The 19495-nt window shown below is 37.7% G+C and overlaps 1 protein-coding gene across 2 annotated transcripts in view; it reads right to left on the bottom strand.

The window, feature by feature from the left end:
* The window catches only part of MYOM1 (myomesin 1), a 163299-nt gene that overhangs the window by 19753 nt on the left and 124051 nt on the right, over positions 1-19495 (bottom strand). For both annotated transcript variants that reach the window (XM_036122338.2, XM_078060562.1), the window contains 6 exons: positions 10747-10903; positions 8880-8986; positions 8507-8551; positions 3440-3576; positions 909-1053; positions 152-211 (listed from right to left, as the gene is read on the bottom strand). In XM_036122338.2, coding sequence (XP_035978231.2) covers positions 152-211; positions 909-1053; positions 3440-3576; positions 8507-8551; positions 8880-8986; positions 10747-10903 — 651 coding nt within the window. The remainder of the gene's footprint in view (positions 1-151; positions 212-908; positions 1054-3439; positions 3577-8506; positions 8552-8879; positions 8987-10746; positions 10904-19495) is intronic.

The raw sequence follows: 19495 nt of genomic DNA on the forward strand, positions 1-19495 counted from the left end.
TTTTATAATAAATATTTTCAATTATTTTTTATTTACCAGGGCATTATTAGCCTAAGCAATAATATACATTTAAATTTGTTATGGAATTAATCTTGGAATTTTTTTTTTCAAGAAATTAAAGTTTTTCTCTTTACTCACTGCCCATTTTTACCTTGTTTCCTGATCCATTCTTGCCGCTGGAATTCGGCTTCTTTCTGGAGCTTTTTATAAACTAAAATAGAAAAATAAGGAAGGATGAAATTGAGGGGAGTGGTATAACTGTATATGCCAGCCACTGTGCTGATTTATATTCATTATTATAACATACTCATACATCACAACAACCTATTTAAGTTTTTATGATGAAGACATAGGCTAGGAAGGTTAAGTAAATTGTTCGAGGTCATGAAGCTAGGAAATAGTGAAGTAGTATCGGATGTCGCAAATGTAGAGATCTGGCCAGCTTTTCCAAATGCCACATTTGTTAAATGCCACATTTTATATCTACAGTGGCTTATGGCAGCTGACATATAATCCAGTTATAAAGCATGATTAATTGATCTGGCATGCACCACTTTTGCATATTTTTCTTCTTAATTTAAGTAGTTTAAAGTAAGTACACAGTATAAGGTAGTATCATTGTTCCTGAGATATAGGTAGAGTCTTAGTTGTATTACAATCTCCTTCACTGGAGAATTTCAGTAATAAATACTTGTTTAGATAGGAGATCATTTAACTGCAGTCTTCCCTGTGGGCTAAGGATAAATCTGATGAAATACTATGGAAAGTATTAACTGAAATTGGATTCCAATGTTTAAAATACCAGAAACAATTCCTGCTGCCTTCCACGTGACCACTTTCGTGCCACAGGGTATTTACACTGAAGGGAGCAGTGAAGTCTTTCAGTTAATGTGCCACAGACTTCTTACCATCTCCAATGAGAACAAGAGTAGAATGGCCAGTTGCTTTTCCATCTTGAAGCTGAAAAGTGTATGTTCCCTCATCCTCATCCTGTAGCTTTTCCATGAACATTTCAATTATGCCAGTGTTTCGGTCGATATGCATCTTGTATTTCTTCAATGTGGAAAGGAAAACAGAAATCAGTGAGGAGGATAGGATGCCAATGCCTGATGGAATAAACACAAACTCCAAAGAATCATAATTTTAACAAAATTTCTTGTTAAATTTTTTTTTTAGATGAGCTTTCAAAATCTTGTTCCCCGGAAAAAGAAAAATATGACCTGGCATATATGACCTTGACCAGAACTGATTACTATAAAGCCTGAAATTTAATTTTTTTAAATACAAATAAAGTTTTGTTATCCTAAGTCACAAGTGTTGTCAAACAGGTGTTTTTAGGGGCATCTGGGTGGCTCAGTCATTAAGCGTCTGCCTTTGGCTTGGGCCATGGTCCCAGGGTCCTGGGATCGAGCCCAGCATCGGGCTCCCTGCTCGGCAGGAAGCCTGCTTCTCCCTCTCCCACTCCCCCTGCTGGTGTTCCCTCTCTGGCTGTCTCTCTCTCTCTGTCAAATAAATAAATAAGATCTTTGAAAAAAAAAAGGTGTTTTTAGATTCCCATTTTACCTTCCAGATTACATTCGTTTTAATTAGCAGAATAATGGCACACGATAGGAAGCGTGAGGGGCGTGTTTCTGTCTCGTCCGTTGCTGTATCCCTCACGTCTTGCGCATGCATGGCCTATAGCAGGCAATTAGTAAATGTCTGCAGGATTAATATGTGAATAAAAATGCTTCCAAAGCATCTGAAGTTCATTTGTTCCTAATAAACTAAACTTGCCCTACTCTTCTGTGCTTATTTTATCATATGGCTTAGGCAACTTTTTTTTCAGTGTAAAGATAAACCTTAGCCCTTGGGCATACAAGCGCAGGTTCTGTAGTGAATTTGAATTAATGAAGTTTTCCTATAAAATGTCACAGAATGAAGGCTCAGGTCTGGGATCAACTGTGTGCGGCAGTTCATGCCTCAGAGTGTCCCCTGCAGGAAGCCAGTCTCCAACCGAGACCACATTTTTGCTTTGCTTTCCTCTACCTTAGCTTGTTTCCCTAATCCCCACTCCTGAGAGTACTCCCCCATAAATCAATTGAAAGAGAAATTCTATTTCAGACTGTCCTTCTAGGGAACTTAGCCTAAGACACTAATTTCCACCCAACGAAATAGTGTAAGAACTAACTGCAATGACAATGAACAGTTCTTCAAGTTCAGAGTATGTATGTGTACGTGCGCATGTGTACAACAGCATGAAACCATGTGTGAACACATGAAGGGGAGTGCATCTATGAATGTGTGTGCACGAGTGGTCCCTAAATGGCTGTGGCAGCAGACAGTGATGCCAACAATGCTTTTCCTTCCCCTCTACTGGCCAGGTGATGAGCACGGCGATCAAGGAGAATATCTTGAAAACAGAGAAGATGGGCCACTGTGGACCCTGTGTGACTTATTCAGGTTCTATACACAGTTGCTAAATGAGCTGAAAAGAAATATATTACTTTTTTTTTTTCTGCTACTTATGTTATTCATTCTCCCACTCACTAATGAATCCTGAAATGTTTTAAAAACATATCTTGATGAAAGGAGAACAGGTTGTTAATAATGGCCACATATCACACCTCTTTCCCATCTTTTGAGACTCTCATTTATACCTGTGACAGCCCGGTAAGAGCCAGAGCTCCTAAACCCAAGTTCTTCAGTACCACTGGGCACTGGCTTGATTCTGGGAGGACAAATACAGTGCAGATGTTGTAACTCTATCCATGGAAACTATGTTTATGTTAAAAGCAAAGAAAAGAGTAGATACATACAAACACCTACGTAAATTAAAGAAGACATCCATAGACAGACAGACACACACACACACACACACACACACAGAAGTGTAGAAAAAGACCAAAAAAGTATAAACCAATGTGTATATTAAAAAGTTGTGAGAATTTGTGATTTGTCCCTTTTGAGTCTTTACAGTTTTTTTTACAATAAAAATGTATTGCATTTTTCAGCAGAAAAGTAAGAAAAGATATTTTTGCTGCATTTTTTTCTGAGCCATTGGAACAATGGAGGCCATTTCCTCCCTGTGAAGAACCAAGCTCCTGCTGAGGTTTCTGATGTGAGTATGTAAGTTCAGGTAAGCACGCCGACTCCTCTGCTTCTCAGGAGAGCAGCTCTATTTTCCTGGGTAACCATACTTCTTGATTTGCCCGGGACAGTTTTGGTTTGATTCTTGTCCTGGAAAAATTATTACTAGAACCCTCTTTCATTCTCAACAGTGTCCCAGTTTGGATAATATGATATAATCAATCTATATTTTCCTCTCCCTATTTTTTTTTTTTTTTACTCTCCCACCCTGCACCCAGTGGTTTTCATAACAACTTAGCTGCGTTTTAATAGGGCTCCCTCAGCACATTGTATAGTGATATGTTTAGAATCTAAAAAGTGTAAAACATACCGGTCCTTCAAAAATCTCCTTGTCATTAAATATGTAGGTGACTTTGGTGTTGCCAGACAGCTTCTCAGCCTGCATCCAAAACCGGACCTGGCCTTTCTCCAAAATTTCAACTGCCAACTCTGACTTAATTGGGACAGCTATGCAAAATAAAAACAAAAACAGTAATTTTATTGGTAACCAATTGTATTAATACCGATTTTTCAGTGAAAAAACACTCAATGGAAATGACAATACAGCATACTCAAGGATGGAAGACCTGGGTTCTAATCCTGCTGCCACTTTGGGCAAGTCATTCACCTTCCCTGAGTCATAGATATCTCAACTGTAAAAATGAGGAAGATAAACTTACCTCCAGGGTTCCTTCACCTAACCTGTGTGACTCTCTACTGTGGCTTTAGGGACAATAACAAAGTGTGATGAAATAGTCTTGGGCTGGCCCCAGGAGAGCTGGAGCCTAGTCCAACATCAGCAACTGTGTAATATTAGGCAGGTCACTTCACATATCTGGGCCTCAGTTGACTCATTTATAAATGAATGGGATTGTACTGAATATCCTAAATGGTTAAGAGATTTTCCAGCTCCAATATTCTATAATCTTAATTACTTCAAAATACTGGGAAAGGAGTTAAATTTTATTTTTCTCAACAATTAAACTCACTTTGGAGGTTCTTTCAAATGTTTTTAAAAATGAATTTTAAAACAGAATTAATGTTGATATATACAAGATGAACTAGCTTATCATTTAAACTCTATCCATCCCACTGGTTTGCCAATTCATTTACATTCTTAGACAAGGAAACATTTTTCAGAGGCAAATATGTGAGTCACTAATAAGAAGGTATATTAAGATATAGCCTGGCTTGCCTCACAAAGAAAGTAAAGGAACCATATGGTATCTCTGATATATACCTGTATTGCTTAAGCCATTTGAGTCTGGGTGAAATTTTAAAAGTTGGATGATATCCCTCAAAAACAGTTTTCTAAATTTCTTGTAACTTGAAAATGTTCTCTATAAAGTCTCCTCCAATGGTTTTGTATCAGAGGTAGCTCCAGGGCAAACTCTGCTGAAAACCATGGCTGTCTCTCAAAGTTTAGTAGTCCTTCATTTCCTTTAGGAGAAATCATCACCCTTTGCTGTCTCTAAATGGTTCTTAAACTAATCTCAAAATTTCAACAGATGCTACGTTTTAAATTGTAAGCTTCCCAAACTTGTATCAAATATACATCAAAATTTCTTTGTACTTATCCTAAAACTATCCTTTCCAAACTTTAAGGGATGCCTTTCATTTGCTGTTCCATAGTCATTGTGAAACTCAGTTATAAACTTGTTCCCATGAGGAACTAAACAGAGGCTCAGATGTCATCTACTGCAGAGTGTCTGTGATGCACTGAAGATGGGCTCTGATGTCACACCGTGACCTTGGACAGTTCCCTCCTCTCGGAAACCTCATGTTCCTCACTTGCTAACATGGATATGATCTGCCTCATAAGACCACCAAGAACAATGAATACAGTACCAGAAGACACTAAGACACTGTGAATAATGACCAGTGCTCAGGAAAGGTGAGTTCTTTTCTCTCCTCATTTTACTGATGATAAAACTGAGCCCCAGGAAAGGCTAGTAACATCTGGGCAGCAGAACTGAGACCAGGGTTATTCCCTCTATTCTGTGCTCCTCTTGGTTCTGGCTGTCCATTCTGAAGAACAGTAGTGATTGGCCAGTGTGAGCATGTCTAAGTAAAGCAACAAGGACAGACTCCAGGGTTGTGAGAGCAGAGGCTAAGCTTTCTCCCTACAGGACACTCCTACTTGCTACAAGTAACTCTTGAGGAGAATGGAGAGTAGAATCTTTCCTGAGAAAGTCTGAAGACCTCGTTCTGGGAAATTTAATACATGAGTGTTGCAGTTACCTAAGGGGCCCATAGTGGTGGTGGAGGAGAAAGGGCATGTCCTCCTGCAAGTTTCAAGCTCCCTAAGTGTTCACTGCCCTCTCTGAGTAATAGGAACATCACACGAGGAAACACTGGCTACCAGGAATCACCAGAGAGGGTGTGGTGGCAAACAGCAGGTATATACACATTAACAGTCATGTCCTGGTTAGGGTCAGACCACTTGGGCTTAACCACGGGTATCCACTGTGTACATCTGGTCTAGTTACCCAACCTCTTTGGGCCTCATACACCTCTAAAATTAAATCACCTTAGAACCAAGCCTTTTACGGTCACTGTGGAGTTTAAATGATACACTCCCTTTCAGCACCCTATAAATACTCTGGCATATAACAAGTGCTCTATAAATTTGGCTATTAATATTTTGGTACCTCTTTCCTCCACCAGTTGCTTCAACAACACCCTACAACTACCAATTATAAAATATAATGTATTGACACCTAAGAGGACATACGAAATAGATACAATTTATGTATATGTGCTTGCATATATCTGTACACATAGGGTATATGGGTACAAGTGGGGTAATATCCAAGAGATATTATGCAGGATGTTGACAGTACTGAAGTATACCTTCCATCACCTACCTCACAATACCTTGAAATCTTTAAGTAAGCTGTCTCTCTACACTGCCGCTTAATATCAATAGTGGCAAGACCAACTAGGCTATTTTCTGTTTTTAGCTTTATATATTTTTACTTCTTCTCAGCCCTAAATTTCCTTACACTCTTTTCTCTGGCAGTTAATTTGCTCCAGCAAAATATCTATTTTTTGTAGGTTTAAGGCATATGTTTAGTGGTTTTCAAAATATTTTTGAAAACAGCTTAAAATAGAATTTACTGTGCCAAGGGATAAAGGAGCACCATGCTCTTTATTACATTCTGTAAGAAACAAGACCCATTTAAAGACTTACAAAATCTCACAAAAAGATTTAATGATGTTCAACATTTACCGCCAGGAAGTGGGTATAAATTGAGAAATTAGATATGCTGCTTTGACTCTTCATCAGATCTCTGAAAATATTCAGGTAGCCACCAGGCTGATCTACTAGCAGTGGGGGGAAGAAAAGTGTGGGAGCTGTATTCTTGAAAATGCCACTTCAATGGGCTAAGCAAATCTCCCTTGGGTTAGGAGCTCTGACATTTGCATGTCAGAATTTTTAACACATTGTTGAGTTCTCTCTCTCTCTGCCTACTCAAATGCCACACCAGGTCTCTAATAAAAAGGGAACCTGAGTTTGCTGCTACTCTCTCTCCTAGAACCTGTAATTAGAGTGATCATGCTTATGCAAAATAAATCTCTCAGTATACGTGACATTGACATCAGACAACTACTGTCTCCAAGTCCATATGATCACTGAACATCAGGGAGGCTTGGGCACCTCCAATTCAACAGTAACACCCCCTGTTGTCTCATCTCCATCTTTTAAGCTAAATGTAAATGTTGTTTGGACCAGCTGTTGCCTAGACACTTTGCCAATGTTTACTGTCTGACTAGATTAGTGGATGCTGCGGTTTCTCTCCATTTCCACCAATGTTTGGGAGGAGGCAGTCTGATCACTAATGGGGTCTGGCTGTGTTCATCACAGTGACCCTCTCCTACACTCCCTACTTCACAGCCCTGGGGACGTGAAGGTAGAGCGTCCTGTAGAGCTCACAGACAGATCTTCTACAAGTGGGTTTTTTGAGGATCACTGTTGTTTCCATCAATATTTATATTTTTCCTGAAAAGTTCAAGGATCTCTCACAGCATCTCTATACAGTAGGTGCTATAAACGATTACAACAGCCATTTCTAGAAAAGAAACTAAGGCATGGGGAAATTAAAATTGAGTTGCTAAGGTTCATAGAGTGGGTCAAAAGTACAGAACAAAGAGAATACAAGCCAAACTTCTACCTTCCATGCAATTAAAAAATAATATAACTTTGAAGACACCATTCATAGTCTTACTTTTCCAGTTTTACGGTGAATAAGCATACAGATGAGAAATGGTTCTCTCCCAGAATTCAGAAAGTCTGTATTCTACACCCACACCCCACAGGCACCCCATTGTGCCTCTTTGTTGAACAACGTCGGTTTTGAGAACATGACAACTGAGGCCAATGGTCACTAACACTCAGCCTCAGGATGGAACAAGATTCCTTGGGAATGGAAAAGAAGTCAGGCGATTAGTTCCAGAGCAGTGTGTGTTTATTTTTGAGTCAGAGCCTTCACTGGGCATTTCGGGAGAACTACAGACCCTCCTCCTAGAAAAATGTACATATACAAACATACAGGGTTTTGCCTATAGTGTGGAGTCATGGTATAGTTTCCTGAGTTCCTGAAAAGTCTGTATTGGTGAAGGAGTTGTATTTTAGGGACTAAAGAGTAAAACAAAACAAAACAAAACAAAATTCCTGTTTTAAAAGAGTGAGTGTGTGTTATCACTCTCCATTTGTTGTCTCAAACTCCAGGGTATAACTTTCTGGATAATCCACTAGTTTGGCCAATAGATATCAATGGCAAGAGAACGTATCAGGTCAGTGGAACTTTCCTAGTATCATTTCAGACTTCTCTCTCTTAGGTGTCAACTGCGAAATTTAATCTTTTATGTGGAAAGTGCTTTATGGAAGAGTTTGTAGATAGTTCAGAGGGATTCTTTTTCTGACTGGGGCATCTTTACCTCATTTTCCAGGAGTTTAAAATGGTAGATAATGTCTTTAGATTATCTTTATTTAGAAGTATGATTCTTCTGTTAAGTGCTAACATTAAATTGCTTAGGAAGAGATTGGTTTGCCTAAAAAACATGTGGATTAATCTATCCAGTATCATATAATATATAGGATTCCAAAGTACATAGGCAAAAAGTGAAGAATTTAACTACTCAGCTATTACACCTGTGTAACCTGACACTTCACTACGTAACAGCATGGGATGTGTAGTATTTGTATCTCTTTAGAAAAATGGCCAAGATAAAAGCAGCCCTTCTGGAAAGTGCATTTGTAGCTACCAGTGTATGTTCCATTATGTGTTCTTAAGAGCTTCTTCTCTTAATCCTGTGAGAGTTGTCGCCTGACCTATTCCACAAGTCACCACCCAGTAGGACTGCTAAACTCTGTGGATGTACTGTGGACACTTACTTGGGAACTTGTGTTCTTGGCTGAGAGCTAGTAAACGTTTCAGCTCTGTAGGGAGAAAAAAAGAACAATTAAACTTGAACAACTAAAACGAAAGTCACTTGATCCTAGAGGATCACTGCTGAATCAAAGCAGCGTTAGACTTGTGAATGGATTTTATTTTTTTATTAAAGATTTTTATTTATTAGACAGAGACAGAGAGCACAAGCAGGGGGAACGGCAGGCAGAGGCAGAGGGAGAAGCAGACTCCCTGCTCAGTGGGGAGCCCTACGTGGGGCTCGATCCCAGGACCTGAGATCATGACCTGAGCCCAAGGCAGACGCTTAACGGACTGAGCCACCAGGTGCCCCAATAAATGGAATGATTTTGAACTTACCTTCCTCATCGATCAAGTAGCTTGACCCTATTCCATCAGTCTCTGTTACACCGCAGGAGTAAGTGCCCAAGTCTTCCATCCCCAGGTCCTTGAAGGTCATTTTCGTTCTGCGGAACAGAATACTCTTGTAAGAAGGGAGGCTGTGCGGGGTCTATGAGCCCACATCTTCTGTTGTCTCTAGGTGTCTGCACAGGAAACTCCCTTCACTGGGAGCACGTGTTCCCATCTCCCCTACTGACCTGAAACCTGCTCATTTAAGCTGTTTCTAGGAAGACTTTCTTGACCTCCTCCCAGGAATCGGGGGTGGGATGACAGGAGTGGGGAGTTGGTACAAATATCCCATCCCCAAATTATGTTGCATATCAATACCCACCCCCAACAAAGGTATTTTTAACTGATTTGCCTTTGCTGGGGAGCCTAAAAAATACCTTCCCCCACAGGGCAGAACCTTCTTTTGGCAACTCCAAGTGCTTCCTTTATGTCATCCCCTGCACTTTCCTTTTTGAGCTTATCATTCTGCATTGGTATTGCCTCTTTTATTATCCATACATCTCTACTATATAGTCATTGTACCATTAAGGACAAGATCTGGTTCATGTCCTTTGTGTCTTCCAGCATAATATGTGCTTAATAAATATTTGTGGAATGAATAAGTGAATGGGTCAATGGTTTAGTTCACCGCATTTTCTAACTTTGGTGAGTGATGTTGCTAGTCAGTGTCTAAGATCAGCCAAATATATAAATGTTAGTAAAGTGCACAAATCAGAAGAAAATTTTACAGTTTGATTGTCTTTTCTTTGACCAAATTTATATATTTTTAAAGGTTTTATTTTTATTTATTTGACGGAGAGAGAGCACAAGCACAAGCAGGGGGAGGGGCAGAGGGAGAAGCAGGCTCCCCGCTGAGCAAGGAGCCCAATGTGGGACTCAGTCCCAGGACCCTGGGATCATGAACTGAGCCGAAGGCAGATGCTTAACCGACTGAGCCACCCAGGTGCCCCACCAAATTTATGTTTTACTTCAAGGACTTTATAGCACACTGACAGAAAAATGTCTTTTAATTATATTCAGTATGTCCTTGCCATTCTCCAACAAAATTACTATTTCTTTATTTCTGAGATATTTTGGGCTTCTTCGTAATAAAAATAATACTTAAAAGCATTTTGCTTTACCAAATGCAATCCAATATGGTAGTAAATATGCTAAGCAAGGCAAAGTAAAAGAAAACTTAGATTCTTGGATGTAAAAGGAAGTAACTGATCACAAAATTAATCTCCTTTGCTCTCTCCCATTTTACAGAAAAAGAAATCCAAGGCCCATGGAAGTTAAAAGCTGCCCCAGGTCACAGAGCCGGCCCCTGGTAGAGCTGGGATTAGAACTCATCTATCCTGTGCTTCCCATACAGAGTTCTTTCCAGTGTGTTATTATGTCACTTATAAGTGGTGGTGAAAAAAGCAGAAGAGATTATACCTAGCCCATTTAATTCACCATAACTTGAACCAGCAAGTAGCAAGTTCTTCCTTGCTCTCTCCCCATAAGCATCCTCACCATTACTTTAAGATTACAAAATTTCATAAAATAACAAGAATCATCATTAAAGCTGATTTTATGTCAATCAAAGCTTTTCTAACATCACAAATGAGATAATATATGAGAAAGCTTTTTAACTGAAATAACGTGAAAAGTATTTTTATAAGGATTGTTATTTTTTAAGGCTGACATTGGTTATTACTTTTTACATGACCAGATATAAAATATTTGTGATTTCATCCCCTTATACTAAGTATTGGAAATAGAAAGCAACTAGCTTACTTCACTTTCCTATCATGAAAAGGAAACCCATTATTAAGATTGAAACAGTACATACTTGTTGCCTTTGCTTTCAACCTCTAATCGTGGAGAGTCCTCAGTGGATACATAATCTTTGGACCAGTTGAACTGAGAATTTGGAGCCATCTGATCACATTCAAAGTTCAATGAAATTACTCCATCATCATCCACATTTACAACAACCTCTTTGGTTCCTAGAAAATCCAAAACAAGGCAATGATTATTTCCTGATAGAAATTAATGAAGTAAGAATTCCTTACTTTGGGATTCATTACTGTAGCCTTAAATCAGGGCCTTGAGCCCCCGCAAGGGAAAAGCTCCAGCTGCTCACTGTGAATGGACAATCCTGCTCTACAGTTCAACTTTCATACTGCAACATGGAATTAAATGAATGTGCCTACCGTTTTTCAGGTAAAGCCAACACCATGGACAGTATTCTTTGTCTAGGGCTGAATAAAAATTGGTTGATGTGACTGAAGGTACAGTTACGGGAGTGCTTTGGTCATAATAAGGGCAGCAAGGCAGCCTGGGGCAAAAAGAAAGTTGAGTGATCCTTATCAGGACTGAATCAATGACTTTTGCTTCATTAACATCCGTATCCAACTACTCATCGGAAAGGATAGTTAAGAGATAAAGAAACCAGTGGGAAATCGAAGGGGAGAAAGTAGAGGTAGTAAAAATTGCCTATGTTCATAAGCTTAACGTTATAAATCATTTAAAAATGGAGAACTACATGGAAACTCGAGGCCAAGATCTTGTTCTGTTGATCAAGCAACCATAAATCAACCTAACGGTGCCCCTCTAGATTAGAATGACAGCGACCTAAACATGACTGTTACTGAACTCTTTGGAAATTTAAATGGAAATGAATTTCAAGAGATCCAGATGTTTCAAGACTGGTTTTTAGGTTTAAAAGAAAACAATTCAGTTAATGTTTTGAGTTCTTGTATTTTTGAGAGTTAGAACAAATTGCACTGGCATCTAATTTAGCAATTCAGAGTTTGTACAGCATATAAAATATTCACATCTATGCCTACTCCAATTTGAAAGGTAAAATGTACTTCTCAAATTGACACTCATTCGATTACCAGTCTAAACTCAGTTTGTTTCCATATGTTAGGAAAAATATATTTAATCTCAGAAAGGTACAGCTTTGTTTTTAAAAAGGCATTTAAAAAATCTTCCAATAGATACTGCCAAAAGATTGAAGGTTTTCTCTCTAAATTGTGTTGTAAGAAGTCAGCATCCTGGCCTACTGTGCAATAAAACTTGTCAGGGGGAAAAAATTGCAAAAATCCTCCCAGGGGAAGGCCAAGAGAAAATTAGTGCCCAGTGTGTGGCAACATGAAGATCTTGGTTCTTAAGCCAGGCAGCTGATTTGTCTTTACAGATAACAGGGTGTGCTTTAATTATAAACCTCTAAAAAGTGATTTCTTAAACACATGAACACTTAAAGAAGACTAGTTCTAGAGATTTTTAAAAATTATTTTTTAAAAAAACAAAAGAGTTATTTTCATATTTGGCTATAAACTGAAATAATGATCAAATAAAGATTTAATTATACTTGAGTGAAATGTCTACCATGTATTACTTTTAAAGAGACTCTACTCCACTGGAAGTTGCAGACCATGTTTTAGTGCTACTCCTGATAACACATGACGAATCCTCACCATCCACTGTTGTATAACAAAAAGTGAGAAAGTGCTCTCATTGAAACTTAAGAAAAGACTAACATCTAAGAGGGCTGAGGTTTAGACAGTGTTATGATACAGAGCATGGTTGAGTCACAGAGAGAATACAAATAAGAATATTTCTATATATCTGTATTATTATGAAGAGGAAAGAAGTGATGGAGGTTGACTAAACCTTCCTTACTATTTGCATAATAGCTATTTTGGAGGCATGACAGATTGTTCATATTAATCATTCATTGTCTTCTCTGTAATCCTTTTTGAAAGGAAGTGAATCATCCATAGGCTTGCTGTTTATTATATTGGAGGTATGATTTAAGCTTACAACAGAAAAAAATATTGCTTAGGTTAAGAATTGTGATTTTTTTTTTAATTAAAGTGAAAGATCTGACTTTTTTTGCAAAGGAGTCACAAAACTGAAAGAATATGAATAGTTAGCTTAGCCTTTCTCTCCGTTCCACAGAGAACTTTTGCACTATAACACTTCATCCATCTGGAACCCTGCCCCAAACCAAAAAATGAGGAAAACAAGCCTCTAAGAGGCAGCAAGGATGTGACAAAGTCCACACACTAATATTCCTGGACACTCACTGGAGAATTCCATAGATTGTCCCTTGGAATCTATTTATATTTCACTTGAGATGATTCTAGAAAGTTGGTTGGTTGGGTTCCATCAGTAGATTAGACCCCCAAAAGAGAGGGAAGTAAAAAGCTACTACCAGCAGGCACACTGAGAATAAAGAAAATGAGAGCAGGAGAGGAGGCAGAAAACCTGAATGCCTGCACAAAGACATTATTTAATAGAGGACCAAATGGCTCCTCACCCTATAATAACATCACTGTATCCCAACACTGTACAATAAATAAGGTTGATCCTTATGGCCCTGAGTCACACAGAAAAAGGTAAATAAGATTCAGTATACTGCATCCAAGGTTGAAAAGGACATACTAAAAAGTCCGATCTATTTTACAAGAATTTTCATCAAAGAGTTTTAGAATGAATTTTAAAGTATTGATGCTTTAGCAGTAAATTCTCAGGTAAATGGAACAACTGGGAATTTAGAACAATAATTTGTTGAGGTTTTTTTTTAATTGAGGAAAAACATATATTTTATATAAGTTTATATAAGTTTATAAGATTATATATAAGTTTTAGGTATATAACACTATAATTCAACATCTGTATGCAGTACAAAGTGATCACAACTAAAAGTCTAGCTACCATCCATCACCATACAATTGACCCCCCTCTACCCATTTTGTCCACCCCCCGACCCCTGTTCCCCTGTGGTAAACACCAATCTGTTTTCCATATCTATGAGTTTGCTTTAGTTTTGTTTGTTCATTGTTTTATGTTTTTAGATTCCACATGAGTGAAATCATATGGTATTTGTCTTTCTCCATCTGACTGACTTCACTTCGCATAATATCTTCAAGGTCCATCCATGTTGTCAAATGCTTTTTCTGCATCTGTTGAGATGATCATATACCTTTTATCCTTCATTTTGTCAAAGTGGTGAATCACGTGGATTGATTTGCAGGTGTTGAACTATCCTTGTATCCCTGGAATAAATCCCACTTAATCATGGTGGATGATCCCTTTTAATGTATCATTGAATTTGGTTTGCTAATATTTTGTTTAGGATTTTTGCATCAATGTTCATTAATGATACAGGCCTTTAATTTTCTTTTTTTATGGTGTCATCAGGTTTTGGTATCAGAATAATGATAAAATGAGTTTGGAAGTGTTCTCTCCTTTTCAATTTTTTAGAAGAGTCTTTTTTTTTTTAAGATTTTATTTATTTATTTGAGAGAGTGAGAGAAAGAGTGAGAGAAAGCATGAGAGGGGGGAGGGTCAGAGGGAGAAGCAGACTCTCTGCTGAGCTGGGATCCCGATGTGGGGCTCGATCCCAGGACCCTGGGATCATGACCTGAGCTGAAGGCAGATGCTTAACTGACTGAGCCACCCAGGTGCCCCTTTTTAGAAGAGTTTGAGAAAGATAGGTATTAAATCTTTGTTTGATAGAAGTCACCAGTGAAGCTGCTCTGGTCCTGGACTTTTGTTTGTTGAGAATTTTTTGATTACTGATTCAATTTCCTTACTAGTAATTGGTATATTCAGATTTTCTATTGCTTCATGAATCAGTCTTGGAAGATTGTATGTTTTGAGGAATTTGTCTGTTTCTTCTAGGTGGTCCTCTGTGTTGGTGTATAATTGTTCATAGTCTCTTATGATCCTTCATATTTCTGTGGCGTCAGCTGTAACTTCTCTTTGATTTATGATTTTGTTTATTAGAATCTTCTCCCTTTCTTTTCTTGGTGAGTATAGCTAAAGGTTTGTCAATTTTGTTTACCTTTTCAAAGAACCAGCTCTCAGTTTTACTGATCTTTCCCAATTTTTTTCTAGTCTCTATTTCATTTATTTCCATTCTAATCTTTACTATTCCCTTCCTTCTACTGACTTTAGGCTTCATTTGTTCTTTTTCTAGCTCCTTTAGGAGTAAAGTTAAATTGTTTATTTGAGATTTTTCTTGTTTCTTGAGGTAGGCCTGTATTGCTATGTATTCCCTCTTAGAAAGAATTTTGCTGCATCATCCCAAAGGTTTTGGTATGTAATTTCTGTTTTCACTTGTCTCTAGGTATTTTTTATTGATTTTCTTTGATTATCTTGATGACCCAATGGTTGTTCAGCAGCATGTTTTTTTTTTTTTTTAAAGATTTTATTTATTTATTTGACAGAGACACAGCGAGAGAGGGAACACAAGCAGGGGGAGTGGGAGAGGGAGAAGCAGGCTTCCCGCAGAGCAGGGAATCCGATGTGGGGCTCGATCCCAGGACCCTGGGATCATGACCCGAGCCGAAGGCAAACACTTAATGACTGAGCCACCTAGGTGCCCCCAGCAGCATGTTGTTTAATCTCAAACATTTTTGAGGTTTTTCCACTCTTCTTATAATTGATTGTGCTCACAGAAAATACTTGATGTGATTTCAATGCTCTTGAATTTATTGAGACTTGTCTTGTGACTTAACATGTGATCTATCCTGGAGAGTGTTCCATGTGCAGTTGAGAAGAATGTTTATTCTGTTGATTTTGGATGGAATGTTCTGCATATATCTATTAAGTCCCTCTAGTCTAATGTGTCATTTAAGGCTGATGTTTCCTTATTAATTTTCTGTTTGGATGATCTATCCATTGATGTAAGTGGGGGTGTGAAAGTCCCCTACTATTATTGTATTGCTGTTGGTTTCTCCCTTCAGGTCTGTTAATATTTGCTTTATATATCTTGGTGCCCCTGTATTGGGTGCATATATATTGATAAATGTTACGTCTTCTTGTTAGATTGACCTTTTTATGATTATATGCCCTTGTCTGTTATTACAGTCCTTGTTTTAAAGTCTGATATTTTGTCTGCTTTGAGTGTTGCTACTCCAGCTTTCTTTTCATTTCCATTTGCATGGGATGTCTTTTTCCATCCCTTCACTTTCAGTCTGTGTATGTCTTTAGATCTGAAGTGAGTCTCTTGTACACAGCATATAAATGGGTCTTTTTTTTTAGCCATTCTGCCACTCTATATCTTTTGATTGGGGAGTTTAGTCTATTTACATTTAAAGTAATTATTGATAGGTATGTACTTATTGCTATTTTGTTCATTGTTTTCTGGCTGTTTTTGTAGTTCCTCTCTGTCCCTTTCTTCTTCTTTTTCTCTCTTCCCTTTTAGTTTGGTGGCTTTCTTCAGTGTTATGTTTAGGTTCCTTCCTCATTTTCTTTATATATTTACTGTAAGTTTTTGCTTTGTAGTTACTGTGAAGCTCACATATAACCTATGTATATAACGGTATGTTCTGACTTGATAGCAACTTAAATTTTTATTTTATTTTATTATGTTAGTCACTATACATTACATCATTAGTTTTTGATGTAGTGTTCCATGATTCATTGTTTGCCTATAACACCCAGTGCTCCATTCAATATGTGCCCTCCTTAATATCCATCACCGGGCTAAACCATCCCCCCACCCCCTCCCCTCTAGAACCCTCAGTTTGTTTCTCAGAGTCCATAGTCTCTCATAGTTCGTCTCCCCCTCCGATTCCCCCCTTCATTTTTCCCTTCCTACTATCTTCTTTTTTTTTTTTTAACATATAATGTATTATTTGTTTCAGAGGTACAGGTCTGTGATTCAACAGTCTTACACAATTCACAGCACTCACTCTAGCACATACCGTCCCCGATGTCTATCACCCAGCCACCCCATCCCTCCCACCCCCACCACTCCAGCAACCCTCAGTTTGTTTCCTGAGATTAAGAATTCCTCATCATCAGTGAGATCATATGATACTTGTCTTTCTCTGATTGACTTATTTCGCTTAGCATAATACCCTCTAGTTCTATCCACGTCATTGCAAATGGCAAGATTTCAGGGTTTTTTCGATGGGATAGCAGCTTAAATTTGAACACATTCCAAAACTGTACATTTTTCTCTCACCCACATATTTTTATTTTTGATGTCACATTTTGCATCTTTTTATTTATGCATCCCTTAATTAATTATTGTGGTTTTAAATTTATTTTACTTTTTTCTGTCATTTAACCTTCATACTTGCTTTATAAGGGATTGATCCACTATCTTTATGTATTTACCTTTTCCAGTGAGATTTTTACTTTCTTATATTTTCTTATTATTAATTAGTGCCATTTCTTTTTTGTTTAAAGAAGCCTCTTTAACATTTCTTGTAAGGCCAGTTTAGTGGTAATGAACGCCTTTAGCTTTTGCTTATCTGGAAAACTCTTAATCTCTCCTTCAATTCTGAATGATAACATTGCCAGGTAGAAAATTCTTGGTTGGGAGTTTTTTCCTTTTAGCACTTTTGAGTATGTTATGCCACTCTCTTCTGACTTGCAAAGTTTCTGCTGAAAAATCTGTTGATAGCCTTATGGGGTTTCCCTTGTACATAGTAAGTTGCTTTGCTCTTGCTGCTTTTAAGATTCTCCCTTTAACTTTTACCCTTCTAATTATTATGCGTCTTAGTGTGAATCTCTTTAGGTTCATTTTATTTGGAACTCTCTGGGATTCCTGAAACTGTATGTCTGTTTCCCTCCTCAGATTAGGAAAGTTTTCAGCCATATTTCTTCAAAAATTTTATAGCCCTTTCTCTCTCTCTTCTCCTTCTGGCACCCCAGGATTGCAAATGTTATTCCTCTTGATGTTCTCTCAGAGATCCCTTAAGTTATGTTCATATTTTTAAATTCTTTTTTCTTTTTACTACTCTGGGTGAATTCTTTTTTTTTTTTTAAGATTTATTTATTTATTAGAGAGAGAGAGTGTGCGTGCACACATGAGTGGGGGAGGGGTGGGGGGAATCTTCAAGCAGACTCCCCTCTGAGTGCAGAGCCCATCCAGGGCTCAATACCATGATCCATGAGATCATGACCTGAGCTGAAACCAAGAGTCGGATGCTCTACTAACTGAGCCACCCAGGTGCCCCTCTCTGCGTCAGTTCTATTGCTTTGTTCCAGCTCATTGATCTGATCTTTGGCTTTATCCGGTCTGCTGTTGAATCCCTCTAGTGTATTTTTCAGTTCAGTTATTGTATTCTTCAGCTTTGTCACTTCTATTTGGAACTTTCTTATATTTTCTTTGTTGAGGATCTCACTGTTAACCCATTCTTAACCTGAGTTCAGTGAACATCTTTATGATCATTACCTTAAACTCTGTATCAAGTAGATGCTTATCTCCAGTTCATTAACGTCTTTTTCTGATATTTTGTCTTTTTCTTTTACTTGGTACATATTCTTCTGTCCTTGCATTTTTTCCTGACTCTCTGTGTTTGTTTCCATGTATTAGGCAAATCAGCTACATCTCCCAGTCTTGAAGGAGTGTAGAAAATGTCATGTGGAATGCAGCAGTGCAATCTCCTCTGACTGCCAGAGCTGGATGATCAAGGGGCACCCTCTGTGTGGACTGCATGTACCTACATGCAGTGGCAGCTCTGTGTCTGCAGCTCGGTGTGGGTGGGGTTGGTGTCTGGCCCAGCTGCAATGCATACATAATTGTGGCGATAGTGAGTGCTAGTGGTTGAGATTTATATAAATAAAAGGAAAAATAAAAAATAAAACTATATTTGGCACTTAATGTTTAAAAATCAAATACTCACTAAAACTTGCATTTGATTGGATTTTCATTTTTCAAAAAGTTGCACTGGTGTTTAATTTATCAACAATAAGATTAAAATCTAAAAGGGCTGGGATTTTGTCTTCCATATTTTCCATACATATTTACATGTGCAAAGGACTGGATTGAAAAAACAGATTTAAAATAAAAATGTCAGCTTAGAATTGCAATGTTTACCTTATTTGAACTTGTCTAATTAAAGCTTATGTATAACACCAATATTTTGATAAACAGTCAAGATGAAATAAAAGTATCGACAAGAAAATATTATAGTCACAGTGGGTTTCCTCCTTAATTTTACACTCAGATTCCAAAGCTTGGTCTCTTCCATGACAAATCAGTAATGTGTCAACTGGTTCAAAGAATCACTCTAAAAGTAATCATAATCTCAAGCTTTTGAAAAATCAAATTCACTGCAAATATTTCAAATACCAGTTATGTAAGCCTATTTCTTGAGCTCTGCAACAATTCTCATTAGAATACAGTGTTTAGTCAAAGTAACTGCAGGGAAGTTTAAAAATATCACTGTGTAAACAGAAAACAAGGTTATTGTCTTAAAATGATCAATGCAACAACTTATAGCTTGTCCTTATTTGTCACATCAATTACGATGCCGATACCATCCAATCTTTCAATGCTTTTCAAATTCAAAGCTTTCTACTACTATTTAGTTTTAATTAATTTATTAACATAGTTCTTTGAATAAAGATATTTATAAGCCAAATATTTTACAATCTTACTATAATGGGAGATTGAATTGAGATGGCCTTCGGAAAAAAGGTAGACTCTTCCTGTGTTCTGGCTTTACAGAGAAAATAGCATTTTGGGAAAATACTTTAAAGAAATTATATGGGACAACAAAGAATAAATATGAGGACAAAAAGACATCTCTTGGAAAATTCAAAGCAGATTAAACAACTTAAAA

This window comes from Halichoerus grypus, chromosome 13 (genome assembly GCF_964656455.1).
Source record: "Halichoerus grypus chromosome 13, mHalGry1.hap1.1, whole genome shotgun sequence".
In the NCBI taxonomy this organism is placed as follows: domain Eukaryota; kingdom Metazoa; phylum Chordata; class Mammalia; order Carnivora; family Phocidae; genus Halichoerus; species Halichoerus grypus.